General features: G+C 37.7%; 1 protein-coding gene across 3 annotated transcripts in view; it reads right to left on the reverse strand.

Moving 5' to 3' along the window:
* Positions 1 to 2383: 2383 nt before the first annotated feature.
* TMEM182 (transmembrane protein 182) overlaps positions 2384 to 13384 on the reverse strand; it is a 102574-nt gene continuing 91573 nt past the window's right edge. For all 3 annotated transcript variants that reach the window (XM_049856916.1, XM_049856917.1, XM_049856915.1), the window contains one exon: positions 2384 to 3313. In XM_049856916.1, the coding sequence (XP_049712873.1) occupies positions 3093 to 3313 (221 nt within the window). In that variant the 3' untranslated portion in view covers positions 2384 to 3092. The remainder of the gene's footprint in view (positions 3314 to 13384) is intronic.

A 13384-nucleotide genomic window follows, 5' to 3' on the forward strand; every position in this document is an offset into this window, starting at 1 on the left:
AAATCAAATCAAAACACATTCTTTTCCTTATGAGCGTATTTCTTTCCATGGCACTATTAATCTTTCCCCACAACTCTACCACCTGTAGACTCATGTCTAACTTATTTTAACTAGTATCCTCTAATTGTCTAATCACCCTAAATTGCCTCTCTGTGAGGACAATTTGGTCACTTTCATGAAAATATAAATCGAATTATGTGTTAGACTGAAGGCGCTTTAATAGAGTTAAAGTGGCACCCAGAGAAACATAGCTATATTACTTTTCCTCAAGAGAAAAATCATTTTTTAAATTTGTTTAGCTCAAATATAGTGATTTCTACCATTCACCACTTCACCTCTTTCTACCCAAACTTATAATTGTAAAACACACGCACACGTATATTTCGATTGATACATCTATAGATAAAATAGATAGGACCAAATATCAGTTCCACTCCATCATATACTTTTATAAGTGAATTTGATCTTTATATTCAATGCACGTGTTTCACAGAATAATGACAAAAAAAAAAAAGACCAGTAAAAGCCCATATAATACTGTTTTATTCTTTTAGAAAATCCTACCTCAACCCCCAAATTGAACACTGTCATTAAGCTTCTCTGTTCTGTTTTTTCCAGTCAAATGGTTAATGGATGTAATAGCTGCTGCCCCAACTGAACTAAACCAATGAGACAAACACAGTCTGGAGAGATGACAGCTTTCATCAAAGTTCAAGGCCGTAACTCACTGCCCCCTTTATTCATTCTTTTTAAAAGTGTCATTGAAGAGAGATCCTGTTTGCTAAGTTGAAATTTACAACTCAAAATCAACACTCAAAAGAGATTTTAACACTTTGCTTGGAGGCTACTGAAAATTAATCAAATCACTGAATAGAGAAATAAAAGGAAACACACTATCCTAAATCACATATAAGGCTGTTACGACAACACACCGTCTATCTCGGCTATTTTTAAGCATATTTTACCCCGCTGACATAGCAAGCACAGCTCACCTTCACTCCTTCTGAGGACTGCTGGTAAGTAGACCAGGAAATGTGTTTGAAATTAATGTGATTGATGCATTACAAGTATAAAATACTTCCAAAGTGAGGATCTGTGTAAAAATGCCGTACACATCAGATATTCAGCCAATTGCCTTATGATGGATGTATGGTAGCCGCATAAGTATTCTAGAAAGTGAGGATAACCATCTGAAATTTATAAATATTCAAACTTTTACTAAAAGCAGCTTGTATGTGAAATTTAAATGACATACAGTACACCAGAAAAAGGCTCCATTCCAAAGTTCTACAAAAAAGAATTGTATTTACAGATGACATGAGCTAATCAAAGACATCTAGCATCGTCTGGAAAACTTCATGGCATGCCATAACTTAATATCACAGTCAATATGCATAACAGAACCCATAATTATTTTTCTAATAATCAAGCCAAAAGCAAAGTAAATGAAGCAATATAAAAATGAAACAGAAAAGACACAGGAAAATCCCACAAAAACGTCTATGATATAATTGAAATGGCTTGAGAAGCCAGTTAAATCCCTGACCCTTTTTTGATTACAGGCAAGTCCTGACCATCACTAAAATATCCTCATGATTCTGTAGATACCTCAGTCTTTTGCTATTCCTCCCAAATCCCTTCCCACTGAAGGAAGGCTTAATGGCAGCAAAGACTCGGGCAATCTCTCCATCATGGAAACAGCTAGATTGGAAGCAACAGTCACCGTACCCCACAGCATCTTCTAGGTGGTCACTTTGCCTCTGAGTCATGCCTTTCCTATTCGTAACAGCTGTGGAGTGAAATACTGTACACCAAACAAAGCTCACATGCCCTTTCCCTGTTCCTTCTAACACTGCATTCGTGATGGAAGCTTCCAAAATGCAAATACGACCTAGGCTTCTCAGATGGATTTGATTTCAATCAAAATTAGTGCCAAACATGTATCTTTGATATGGAAAATGTCTACACTAGTCAATAATAAAGAACTGTTTTTCCCCACAAAAACTTTCTTTCCCCCAGGAGGTTAAAGGATACAGCAGATCTGTAAATGTTAATATACCTATTGCAAAGTTGAAGAATTGAGGAATCATAATTAAGAGGATCAAATGATCAGAAAAGTTGGAACCCATAAATCTTGGGAAAGGTTAATATTTCATAGTCTTTAATAAAGCGAGGCTATTATAATCCTCATATGGAAGTATTTTGAAAGTTTATAGCTAGTGGATATTAAAAGCACATTTCATCAATAAATTTTCACATGCTGCACATCTTAGCAATATAACTTTTAAATGAGAATTTTAAAATACCAAATAGAGTTATGTACTAAGCTAAGGCGCTCAGTTTTTACATATTTTAAACCATATTACATATATAATTAACCCATTATAAGTTCATAAAAATCCAGTCTACATCATACATAATTCCATTATACAGATTTGCTACTTTTAAATATACTTTAAGGTTTATGTAAGCATGCACAATTAAGTGAATAAAATTAGGTAACCAAAACACCGTTGGTAAGAAAATGGTAAAAGTGCACATTCTCAGTTCTGTTTGTTGTGGCCCATTCTAACTGGTGACTTTGCATGGATCTTACTACAAAAGCAACTGCTATCTCAAAAGTCAGCGAATGTGTACATGGATATGTATGGCATGGAAACAAAATTAAATTACACTGGCAACATTTGTTTTCCATTCTTAATTATTCCCCAAAGATTTTTTTATACATATGCATAGTAGCAAAAGCGAATGCCAAGGAGATGGCTACAAACCAAATCATGACTGGCCCCATGCGATGGTGTTATACCAGCTATCTGGCCTTGGCAACCTGCAATTAAAGGGAGGTCGATGTTACTTGCTTCCTAAAACACTAGATCCTTCATACCACTTAGGTAAGATGGAAACGTCTTGGTGTCGGAGAGATTCTAGGACCGTCTTATCAGAGGAAATCACAAGTAAAATCCTTGATTCAAATAGCAACCAAAAAATTTCATCAATTAACGCTACCCTGGGATCAATGAAACAAAAAAAAAAAAAGGTATGTCCTGTTTTAAACTCTTTCAGGAAAACGCTAGTGGCAACAAACAGATTGATTAGTGGTGTATCTGAATATGCCGACCAACAACTAGAAATAGTAATCCAGCTAGCAAAGAAAAAAATATCCCAGCTGGGGCCAAAAAAAATGACCAGCCATATAGAACAGAAGGGGTGAAATCCAAGCAGTCTTTCAGCTTCATGTTTTTGTAGCTTTCCATGTCCGCCACCGCCTGGACCCAGATGACATAGAGCATCACCACCAGGGAGAACAGGATGCCTGAGAAGGACGAAACAAAGGACCTTTAGCCTTTCTGAAGATACGTTTGCCCAAGAATTCCCTAAAAGACCAGTCATGCTCCTGATAATACGTCTCTAAAATATAACTCTAGTTGAATGACCTAAGTTGTGGCAAACCCTTTTTTATGTGCTTTATATGCATATCCTAATTTATCTCTAATTTTCAAAATGTCAAGGTGAGGGCTATAACAGCCTATAAGAACAGCTGACATGTATTTATTGAGTCCTTACCATGTGCCAGAAACACTGGTGACTTAGTGGTTAAGTGTGACGGCTGCTAACCAAAAGGTCGGCAGTTTGAATCTACCAGGTGCTCTTTGGAAACTCCATGGGGCAGTTCTACTCTGTCTTATAGGGTCACTATCAGTCAAAATCGACTCAACAGCAATGGGTTTGGTTTTTTGGTTTTTATCATGTGTCAGTGGCATAGTGATTAAGAGCTCATCTGCTAACCAGAGGGTCGGCAGTTCGAATCAACCAGCCACTCCTTGGAAACACTATGCGGCAATATTACTCTGTCCTATAGGGTCACTATGAGTCAGAATTGACTTGACAGCAATGGGTTTGGTTTTTGGTCATCATGTGCTGAGTCCCTAGGTGGCACAAACAGTTTGCACTCCCCTGCTAATCTAAACATTGGCAGTTCGAACCTACCCAGAAGTCCCTGAGAAGAAGGTCCTGAGGATCTCTTCCATTAAGATTACAGCCTATGGAGCAGTTCTACCTTGTAACACGTAGGGTTGCCTTGAGTTGGAAGAGACTCAATGTACCAGAGAGTCAATGATCCCTGTTGTTGTGGAGTTGACATTCTAACATTTGTTCATCTTTTACTGTATGCCTGGTTTATGACGAGCACTCTAAATGTTATTTCTCTTAATAGGTACATTAACCTGGTAAAGTAAGTACTATTATTCTTCTGTGTTAAATATGCGTAGACACAGCAGTGGTTTTGAGAGCTGATTTCAGCCCAACTCTTTCTGACTATTGTTCTGTTATTACAACACAGCTAAACAGTGCTGCAATTAAACATGGCCATAAAAAGGGAACAAAGGTAAGCACCAAGCAGAACAGCATGAAAACACCAAATAACATAGTAGTATATACATGATTCTTTAAAATTAAAATGTATCTACTGAAGATTGATTATTGCATGAAGGAAATATTGTCTTGAAAGAATGAGGGAGAGGGACTGATGATAAAAATGCTAAGGAGTATAACACCCAGATTTGAGATCAAGAGACTAATTAAACAAAAAGAAAAGAAAAAATGCCTAAGCACTAACTAGAAATCAACATCACAATTTACCAACACTTGTGAAATGGCTGTAATCCACCAGCTCAAATACACTATTGGAATTATAAGAATGGAGAAAGTATTATAGCACTGGCCCCTTGACTTTCACGACCAATATGGCAAGAGATCTTTGTGAATCTGGAAATTTGAGAATACCATAATGTCTACTTTTTCACGTAACTGCTTCTATAATCACCAGGGCAGAACAATGCTGCTCACCGAAAGCAGCTAAGCTGATTCTCCAATTAGTGACAGGCATCATACAAACCATACAGCTTGAGAGATTCAAGTTTGTCCCTTAAGCAAACTGTACTTGAGGTCACTTGCTATTTGTCCAAAAGTTTGATTCAAACATGCCAAGGATCTATTATAGTCTTTGAACTAATGAGCTCCACCGTTAGGTATAAAATCTCCATGCTCCATTTGCCAGTGTGTCTGAAAGGTAAACACAACCCTCTAACTTGGAGTAGAGACTGGGGTATATTGATAGAAGTGAGGAGCTTTCAAGAGCCTAGTCATCAATCACACTTCCCGAGTTAATTGTGCTTCTACAGTATTTAGGATGCCCTCTCTCTCCTGAGCTATCAATTTCACAAAGAATCTTGAGATGTCAACACAAGGGAAGAAGGGTTCATAAATACATTTAGATATGTCAGCATCAGGACTTAAAATTTCTCATAATCATGATACAAGCTACAGAGCAATGAAGAATCCACATAGATGTTTCACTAATAAGTGACATCCTTTACTCTGTGGTCTATAATGTAAATGCAAATACTATAGCTCAGATTAGAGTAACAACTACTATGTCATGGAGAAATAGTAAAGTCATAGCTGGCAAGCAAACTCCTTACAAAGCCATACCTCAGATTTTGACAATATGGCAATGCCATGTGTTGTCTAGCAACCCTGTGCATTTCAATACAAGTTTCTCAGTAAATATATAGACAATGTTGTCTCTTGATATAAAGCTTTGGCTTAGCCATTTGCGTAATACCATTTGCCTTTATGCAAACACCTTGCAACCTTTTTTCTTACTTATTGATATGATTTTTATCTTCCCTGAAACATATAAAGCTCTGTGCTTTCGGATTGTGTTATGAAAAAAATAAAATTGCCTTTGGGAAAAACTAGTAGCCTTACACACATTTTTTCAAAAGTTGCAAAACCCACTACTGAATTTAGAGAATTTTAAAAAATGTAGGTAATCAGGTAGATGATTCTTAATAAGGAAGAGTTAACTTATATATTTAAATATTGCTATTATTTGAAGCAGTATTTAAATATAAGTTAATTCTTCTGATTTGCTATTATTACAGTCTGAAAGCAATGAAGAGTAGTCATTTCTATCACTACAATCTTTAATTTGTTCGTTAATTGAAGATAGAGTCCATTTAATTCATATCAGATCAGTTTATGATTATATCTCACCCATGGGGTAAAATAGTCAGTGTTTCTCTATCCATTAAATGCCCTGGGGGTGGGGGAAGAAGGAAAATGAATGAATATAAGAAAAGTATTTATACCAAGACCAATAAATTAGCTAATATAAAAAAAATTTTTTTTGGCAGCCAGAATCTACCACTGGAGCCTGCATGAGGTATGTGGCCAGAAGAAGAGTCAGGAAACTATTACATTTGGCTGGATTGATCAAATAAATAAATATATTTAGGCTAGTTTGAGTCACCTTTTCTCACTGTCAGAGCAGGAGTAAAAAAATCACAAAGGGGGAAATTTAGAATGAACCTTGTGGTGTTCAACTGGAATTGAATGTGTCAGGGGGATTCATTGTTTTCAATAGATAGATAGATAATAGAAATGAATATTGATGCAGAAGTGTGTGTTTTAAAGTATGCATGTGTGTATATATCTACACATATTTCCTGGCCCTGTGCCCTGAGGGGATTTGGGAGAAGTAATGCTCAAGTAGCATAGAACACACAAAGTGTCAAGATCTTGGCTTCTAAATACCATATTCCACTAAGTGGAACCAGGACTTCTCAAAATATGGTTGGATCCAGGCCGTAGCAGAAAGTAGAAGACCAGTCTGGAACATCTTGTTATTCCAGAAAGTAAAGATATGGTATGGTCAGAGAATGACAGGGACACTTCAGAAGCCAGATTGAAAGGGGTTCTCTGTAGCCAAATCAGAGACAATTAAATCATCAAAACAAATAATGACAGTAGCACATGGTACCTCATTGATTAAAACAGAAATCCATGACTCTACATTGATGCAAAAAAGTGAATAAATAAACGAGAGACAAAAAACCTTTCACTTATAGTAGAATGCTAATTTATAAATGTTGGAAAAATGGTGGAATTAGAAATCACCATTTGGTAATCATTAAAGTAATAATTCAGGCAAGAAATAAAAATGGATGCGAAGTCTAGCAGGTGAAATTTGGATGAGAAATAGGATATTTATATAGGCTTTTAAAGACTATTCCTACAAAATATTTATTACAGGTAGTCCCCCAGTAACTATATATTCAAGTTACGACAGAGTGCACTTACGACAGTCCTTTTTTTTTTAAATCTTATCATTAGTTATATGTACTACATACAGTGTTGTGTGTAATTTGTTGATGTTATCATTCTCAGATGTTCACTTGCATATGTTCAATTTTATGATTTACTGTTCAAAACACTGTTGTATAGCAGACCATGGCTTACAATGAAATCAGTGTTTGCGTCTGGAGTAGTAATGGATAGAAAGTTTGGCAAGTTCAACTCTAACGGCATATGACAACTGAACTGCACACGCACCTGTCAGCCATTACAACTCCGACGTCATTGTTATGACACTGACACTGACTTTACCATAGACCAGGCCTATAGTGTGATCTTATTGAGCGTTCGTACCATAAGAAGCATTAGTTGTTAACTTGAAGCCGAGTTGTTCAAGTTTCTCTAATGGTAACACCTGCACTGCTTATACCCTCAGCAATATGTCTAGCAAAAAAAGTCATGCCACTGAAAGTTCTAATCCAAAAGAGAAGGTGAGGAAAGGTCTTGACATAGGCATAAAGATGAAGATCATTAAGGCCTATGATAATGGAAAGAAAGTTGGAGAAATAGTTTGTGAGGAAGGATTGTCTCCTTCAACCACCACGACAATCATTAAGGATAAGAATGGGATTTTGGAGGCAGTTAAAGGAGTGATTAGCATAAAATCAAAAATTTTAACAAAGAAGAGGTAAGGGCCAATCCATGAGATGGAGAAGCTATTGATGATTTCGGTAGAAGATCAAATCCAGGAAAGGATTCCTATGAGTTTATTGACAATTCAAATGAAACCACGCAACCTTTTTGAAAACCTGAAGGAGTAGCAAGGAGACTATTGAGAATACTTTAATTCCAGCAAAAGCTGGTTTCATCAATTTCAAACACAGATTTGGCTTACATAATGTGCATATAACTGGAGAAGCAGGGAGTGCCAATGGTGAAGCTACTGAAAAATTCAAGGATGAACTGGACAAGATGAGATGAAGAATATCTACCAGAAAGAAAAGAAAAGGGCCTTACAGACAAATCTCATTAATTTCTGACTAGAAATGGTATCCCCATTTCCAGAGATAATCCAGATGATCCAGAACCTTCCACAAGTGGAATGATTACTGCAACTGACAAAATTTCAGTGTGCTCTAACTCTTCTTCATTCTTGGAGCAAATTTTAATGATTTGTGTATTTTTTTACATGTGTATGTATTAAAATGGAAACTCTGGTGGCATAGTGGTTAAGTGCTACTGCTGCTAACCAAAAAGTTGGCAGTTCAAATCCACCAGGTGCTCTTTGGAAACTCTATAGGGCAGTTCTACTCTGTCCTATAGGGTCGTTGTGAGTCGGAATCAACCCGATCACAACGGGTTTGGTTTTTCTTGGTATGTATTAAAATAGATCTGTAGGTTTATATGTAATGTTTCCAACCCTCACAACTAATAAAGATTGGATTTATAAGGATACTGATATTAAAAGGGAATAATAATGAAAACTTGAAAAAAAATGAGGTATTCGACTTATGTCAGAACCAACTTATGATGCAGTCATCAGAATGTAACCCTATCATAAGTCAGTGACTACCTGTAATTGTAAAAGGGGATATAGTAAGTTTTCATTAAAAAAACCTGATGAATATCACCTTACCAAGTGATTAGTTTAATCAGCAGTGACATGACAAATCAATGGCATGCACCAACCCATAGGATTGGGTTGAAATGCAGTGAGAACAATACAGCATCACTTCTATGGTTTTGCTGCCAAATATGTATAGCCAAAATCTAATCATGAGGAAACAACAAACAAACCCAAATTCAAGAACATTCTACAATATTACAGGCCTGTGCTCTTTAGGGAAACCCGGTCACATAGCGGCTAAGTGCTATGGCTGCCAACCAAAAGGTTGACAGTTCAAATCCACCAGGTGCTCCTTGGAAACTCTATGAGGCAGTTCTACTCTGTCCCATAGGGTCGCTATGAGTCGGAATCGATTTGACAGCAACAGGTTTGATTTGGGGTTTTTTTTTTTTTTGGTCCTCTTCAAAAGGGTCAAGGAAGGTCTGTGGACTTGTTCTAGTTTGAAGGAGATTCATGAGACACAACTACCAAATGCAAAGCATCATCCTGGATTGGCTACTTCTGGTATGAAAGACATTATGGGGAGAGTTAATGAAACCTGAACGGAATCTCTGGGTAAAGCGGCTTGTGATTTCTCTGGAAACTTGAATTTTTTTTCAAAATTAAAAAAAAAAGAATGGCAAAAAAGGTATGAGGGAAATCTGTGGTCAAGTGTGTTGGAAAGTACATGTGTACACAGGTGGGGGGGCAATGTGTACTCATACACCCAGAAAGATACATCTTCCTTTGGTGGGATTTTGAGACTATTAATGAATAGTAATATCATTGATTTGGTCCACCTACTGAATTGAGTACCTCCTCTATTACTATGCAAAATCTTAATTATTATCCCTTGATATCTTAACAAAAACACAAATATCAATTGGCTTGAGAATAAAGGAGTTACATCTCAAACTTACTTCCCACAGTGAGTTTAACAGGAATAGAAAATATTGTCAAATTGGGTAGTAATTGGTTTTTAAATGAAAGAATAATTTACATTTGGTCATACATTTTGAAAGTATAAATTTATTTCCAATTAAATTTTATAATACCTTTTTTTTGAAGTTCAAATAATTCATAAAATACTTAACTGGAGACATAGTCAATACATGGTCCAAACATCCACGAAAATTTGTGATTTCCATAAAAATCATGACAGAGAATTTAGCAATGCCAAGAACACATTGGGTGTCTCCTTATTGACAGTAGGGAGAAGAATCATTCAAACTTAACGATTTTGCATGAATTCTCTCCAGAGGAGATACGTAACTCAGTAGGTAGACAAAATCAATGCTAGTACTATTCATTAACAGTGTCAAGGAGCCCTGGTGGCACAGCGATTAACAGCTTGGCTGCTAACCAAAATGTCTGCAGTTCGAATCTACCAGCCATTCCTTGGGAACCCTATGGGGCAGTTCTGCTCTGTCCTATAGGGTCGATATGAGCCAAACTGACTTGATGGCAACGGGCTAATAGTTTCAAGATCCCACCAAAGGAAGATGTATCTTTCTGGGTGTATGAATACACACTGACCCAACCCCAAACCATAATATAATTGCCAAAGACATAAGTTCCAAAGTTGAAAACTTTCCCCTCTAAATGTCATGAATTCAATTTAGAAAGTATTTTTTCTGAAACAAAGGTCGCATAAAATTTAGCCACAAATGTAATCGCTAATGACAAACAATATGGAAGCCATCACAGTATGGAACCAAAAAAAAAAGTATCCCTCCTGGGCTGAGTCACAAACTGAGAAATAAAATTGCATGTCATCAATATTTCAGAGAAATAAGAATGGGAAAAGAAGCATATTATAAAGATTCTTTATACTATATGATAAAAACCAGATTAAAAACACATTCCTAGGGAAAAGCTAACCATAGAAATGAAAATCTTCCTCAAAAATATAGGCCACTTGTCAAACCCTTATTCTCTTTCCTGGGCGGATATATGTATGTATTTTGAAAGAAAAAAAGAGGTCTTGGAGTTACTGAAAAATTATAAACTTGATCTTTAAATACTTAGATGTAATTGAACTGCTTTTGAAACGTGCTTTGACAACTTGAATTGTGGGCAGTTATTGGATTCTTGGGGAAGAATCAAAAATTCAAGATAACTCCTTGGCCTCTTTTAGTCAGCCTTCTACACAAATTCAGTGGCAACTCATTTGAGCTTTCAATGGGCATAAGAAAAGGCCAAAGAATTCCAAAATTTCATATTCAAAAGCAATATGAAGGAAGTTAAGGGGAAAAGTAAATTTAAAATCAGGAAAAAAAAAAGTCTTTTCTCTACCTGGAGGAAGCTCACACTCTAGGTTTTTCTAATGGGTAAAAGCATTGCAGGCTTCTTTTTTCTTTTTTTTTTTTTTCATTCTTTTAATTGAGGTATAATTTACAAAGAGCAAAATGTACAGATTTTAAGTGTATGCTACGATGATTTTTGACAAATATAAACATCAGTGTAGCCACAACTCATTAAAAATAGAACATATATTTTCACTTCTGGCCAACATGGCACCACAGACAGAAGCATCATGCCATCCGTCTACAACAAAGACCCAAAAAACTATATAAAACAGAGACAAATGCCAGTACTGGAACCCAAAGTGTCACAAATGAAGAGATAAAGAACTCAGCCGAGCATTGAATGGAATAAGAAACTGACAGAGTACAGAGAGCAAGGAGAGATACATGCTGAGGTCCCTACCAGCTAACGCAGCATGGATTCACCATCTTGGACTACTGTCAGAGATCAGCAGACAGGGAGCATGGGAAAGCAGCTTCACGGAGCTCCCATCAGGAGGCAGAGCACCCAGTAACCAGCAATACACGCTTTCCCACTTCCCATCCTCTCCCTGCTGCTCTACCTCCATGCTTCCTGGTTGGCAGCAGTGGCTTATCCAGCTGGGAACTGCAGCACCCATGCCGCTTGAACTCACCCTGCCCACATCAGAGATCGGCAAACAGAGAACACAGGAAAGCAGCTTCACAAAGTTCTCTGCAGGAGACAGAGAACCCGGTAACCGCCAATATACACTTTCCTAACCCCCACCTTTCCCCCCACCCGGCCTCCTCTGCTTCCCACTGGCTGCAGTGTCTTGGCCAGGAGGCCACCATTTTGGCCCAGGGCCACTTGGATCCACCCCACCCACACTGGCCAGCTTCCTGAGTGTCATTTGTCTGTTGCTAATGTTGCTTTTTTCCGTTTCTTCCATGCCTCCCACCACCTCCACCTCCTTTCTCTCGAACACCTGGATCCATGTGCCATCTTTGCTTCCTCTTGAAAGGCTGTGAAGCGCTGCTTGACTGGGAAACCATTCCCCCAGCCTGTGACACCACACTGGTGGGAACCCCAGGTGTTTTTTTTTTTTGCTTTGTTTTCTTCTGCTTATTTGTTTTCTTTTTTTCTTCGTGGCTTGGGATCCCGTTCTAGCCAGGCTGCACCACACAGCTTAGGAGCCAATCCCCTAATCTGTGCAGCTAAGTGGATGGGATCCCTGGGGGCATTTCTTTTTTCTTTTTCTCTTCTTTCTTCATTTCTTAGTTCTCATCTCTCTATACGTGCCTTCTTTTCCTGTCTCCTGAATACTTGGCACTGTGTGACATCTATACTCCCTCTAGCCACACTATACTGAGCAGTCTGGAAGCCACTTCCCTAGTCTTTGCAGCCTCACTGCCAAATTTTTATCTAGCTATTTTTTTCTTTTTCCCTTTTTTTCCTCCATTTCTCAGTTTCTCATCTCTCCACCCCAATGGCAAGCTCCCTTAGAACTATTTTTTTGTTTGTTTGTTTTTGGCTCCTCTTTATCTCTCCTCTCTCTCCTCTTTTCCATACCCATATTAGCTCCACACATCACAACCTTTCCCCTCCTTCCTGCCTACCTGCACCATGTTCTGAACATCACACCCCCAAGCAGCACAGAACCTGCCCAGTACTGATTCCCTGCCTGCTCTGTCGGCCCTAGTGTATGCCAAAAACAACCCATAACAGCCCCTCCCCTTCAGCTGGACCTTCCCTGTTGCAACAAAGCTGAGTGAACGGCTCTGCCTTTTGGACAAGGAGGTGAAAAGTATCGTGACCACAGATGAGTAAACACCAAAGAATGCACAGCCCACCTGTTCAGACATAACCAAATAAAACAAAAAAAAAAGCAGAATGAAACAAACAGATCTACAATAAATAAACGAAGAAAATAACTACTGAATGTCCCAAAGACAGCAGACAATATTAAAACATATTACAAAATCAGGACAGGATGGTTCCAGTAGGCATCCAAAATAAAACACCACGTGACTTTCCAGTGGAAGAAAAGGCACTAGAACTACCTGACAGAGAATTCAAATGTCTAATATTCAGAGCTATCCAAGAGTTAAAGCAAAAAGCAGAAAAAATGAGGGAAAAAAAGACCAATTCCTGTAAAGCACAGACAAATTCATGGAAAATACAGACAAAAAAAGGAAGAATTAAGGAAAAAATACAGGGAAAAAAATGCCAAAATAAATTCACAACTAGAAATCATACAAAAACAACAATTAGAAATTCAAGAGGTAAAAAACAAGATTTCAGAACTGGATAGTGTCATAGAAGGGCCGAGAAGCAGGTTTGAAATAATGGAAGACAGAATCAGCAAAACTGAAG

This window comes from Elephas maximus, chromosome 17 (assembly GCF_024166365.1).
Source record: "Elephas maximus indicus isolate mEleMax1 chromosome 17, mEleMax1 primary haplotype, whole genome shotgun sequence".
In the NCBI taxonomy this organism is placed as follows: Eukaryota; Metazoa; Chordata; class Mammalia; order Proboscidea; family Elephantidae; genus Elephas; species Elephas maximus.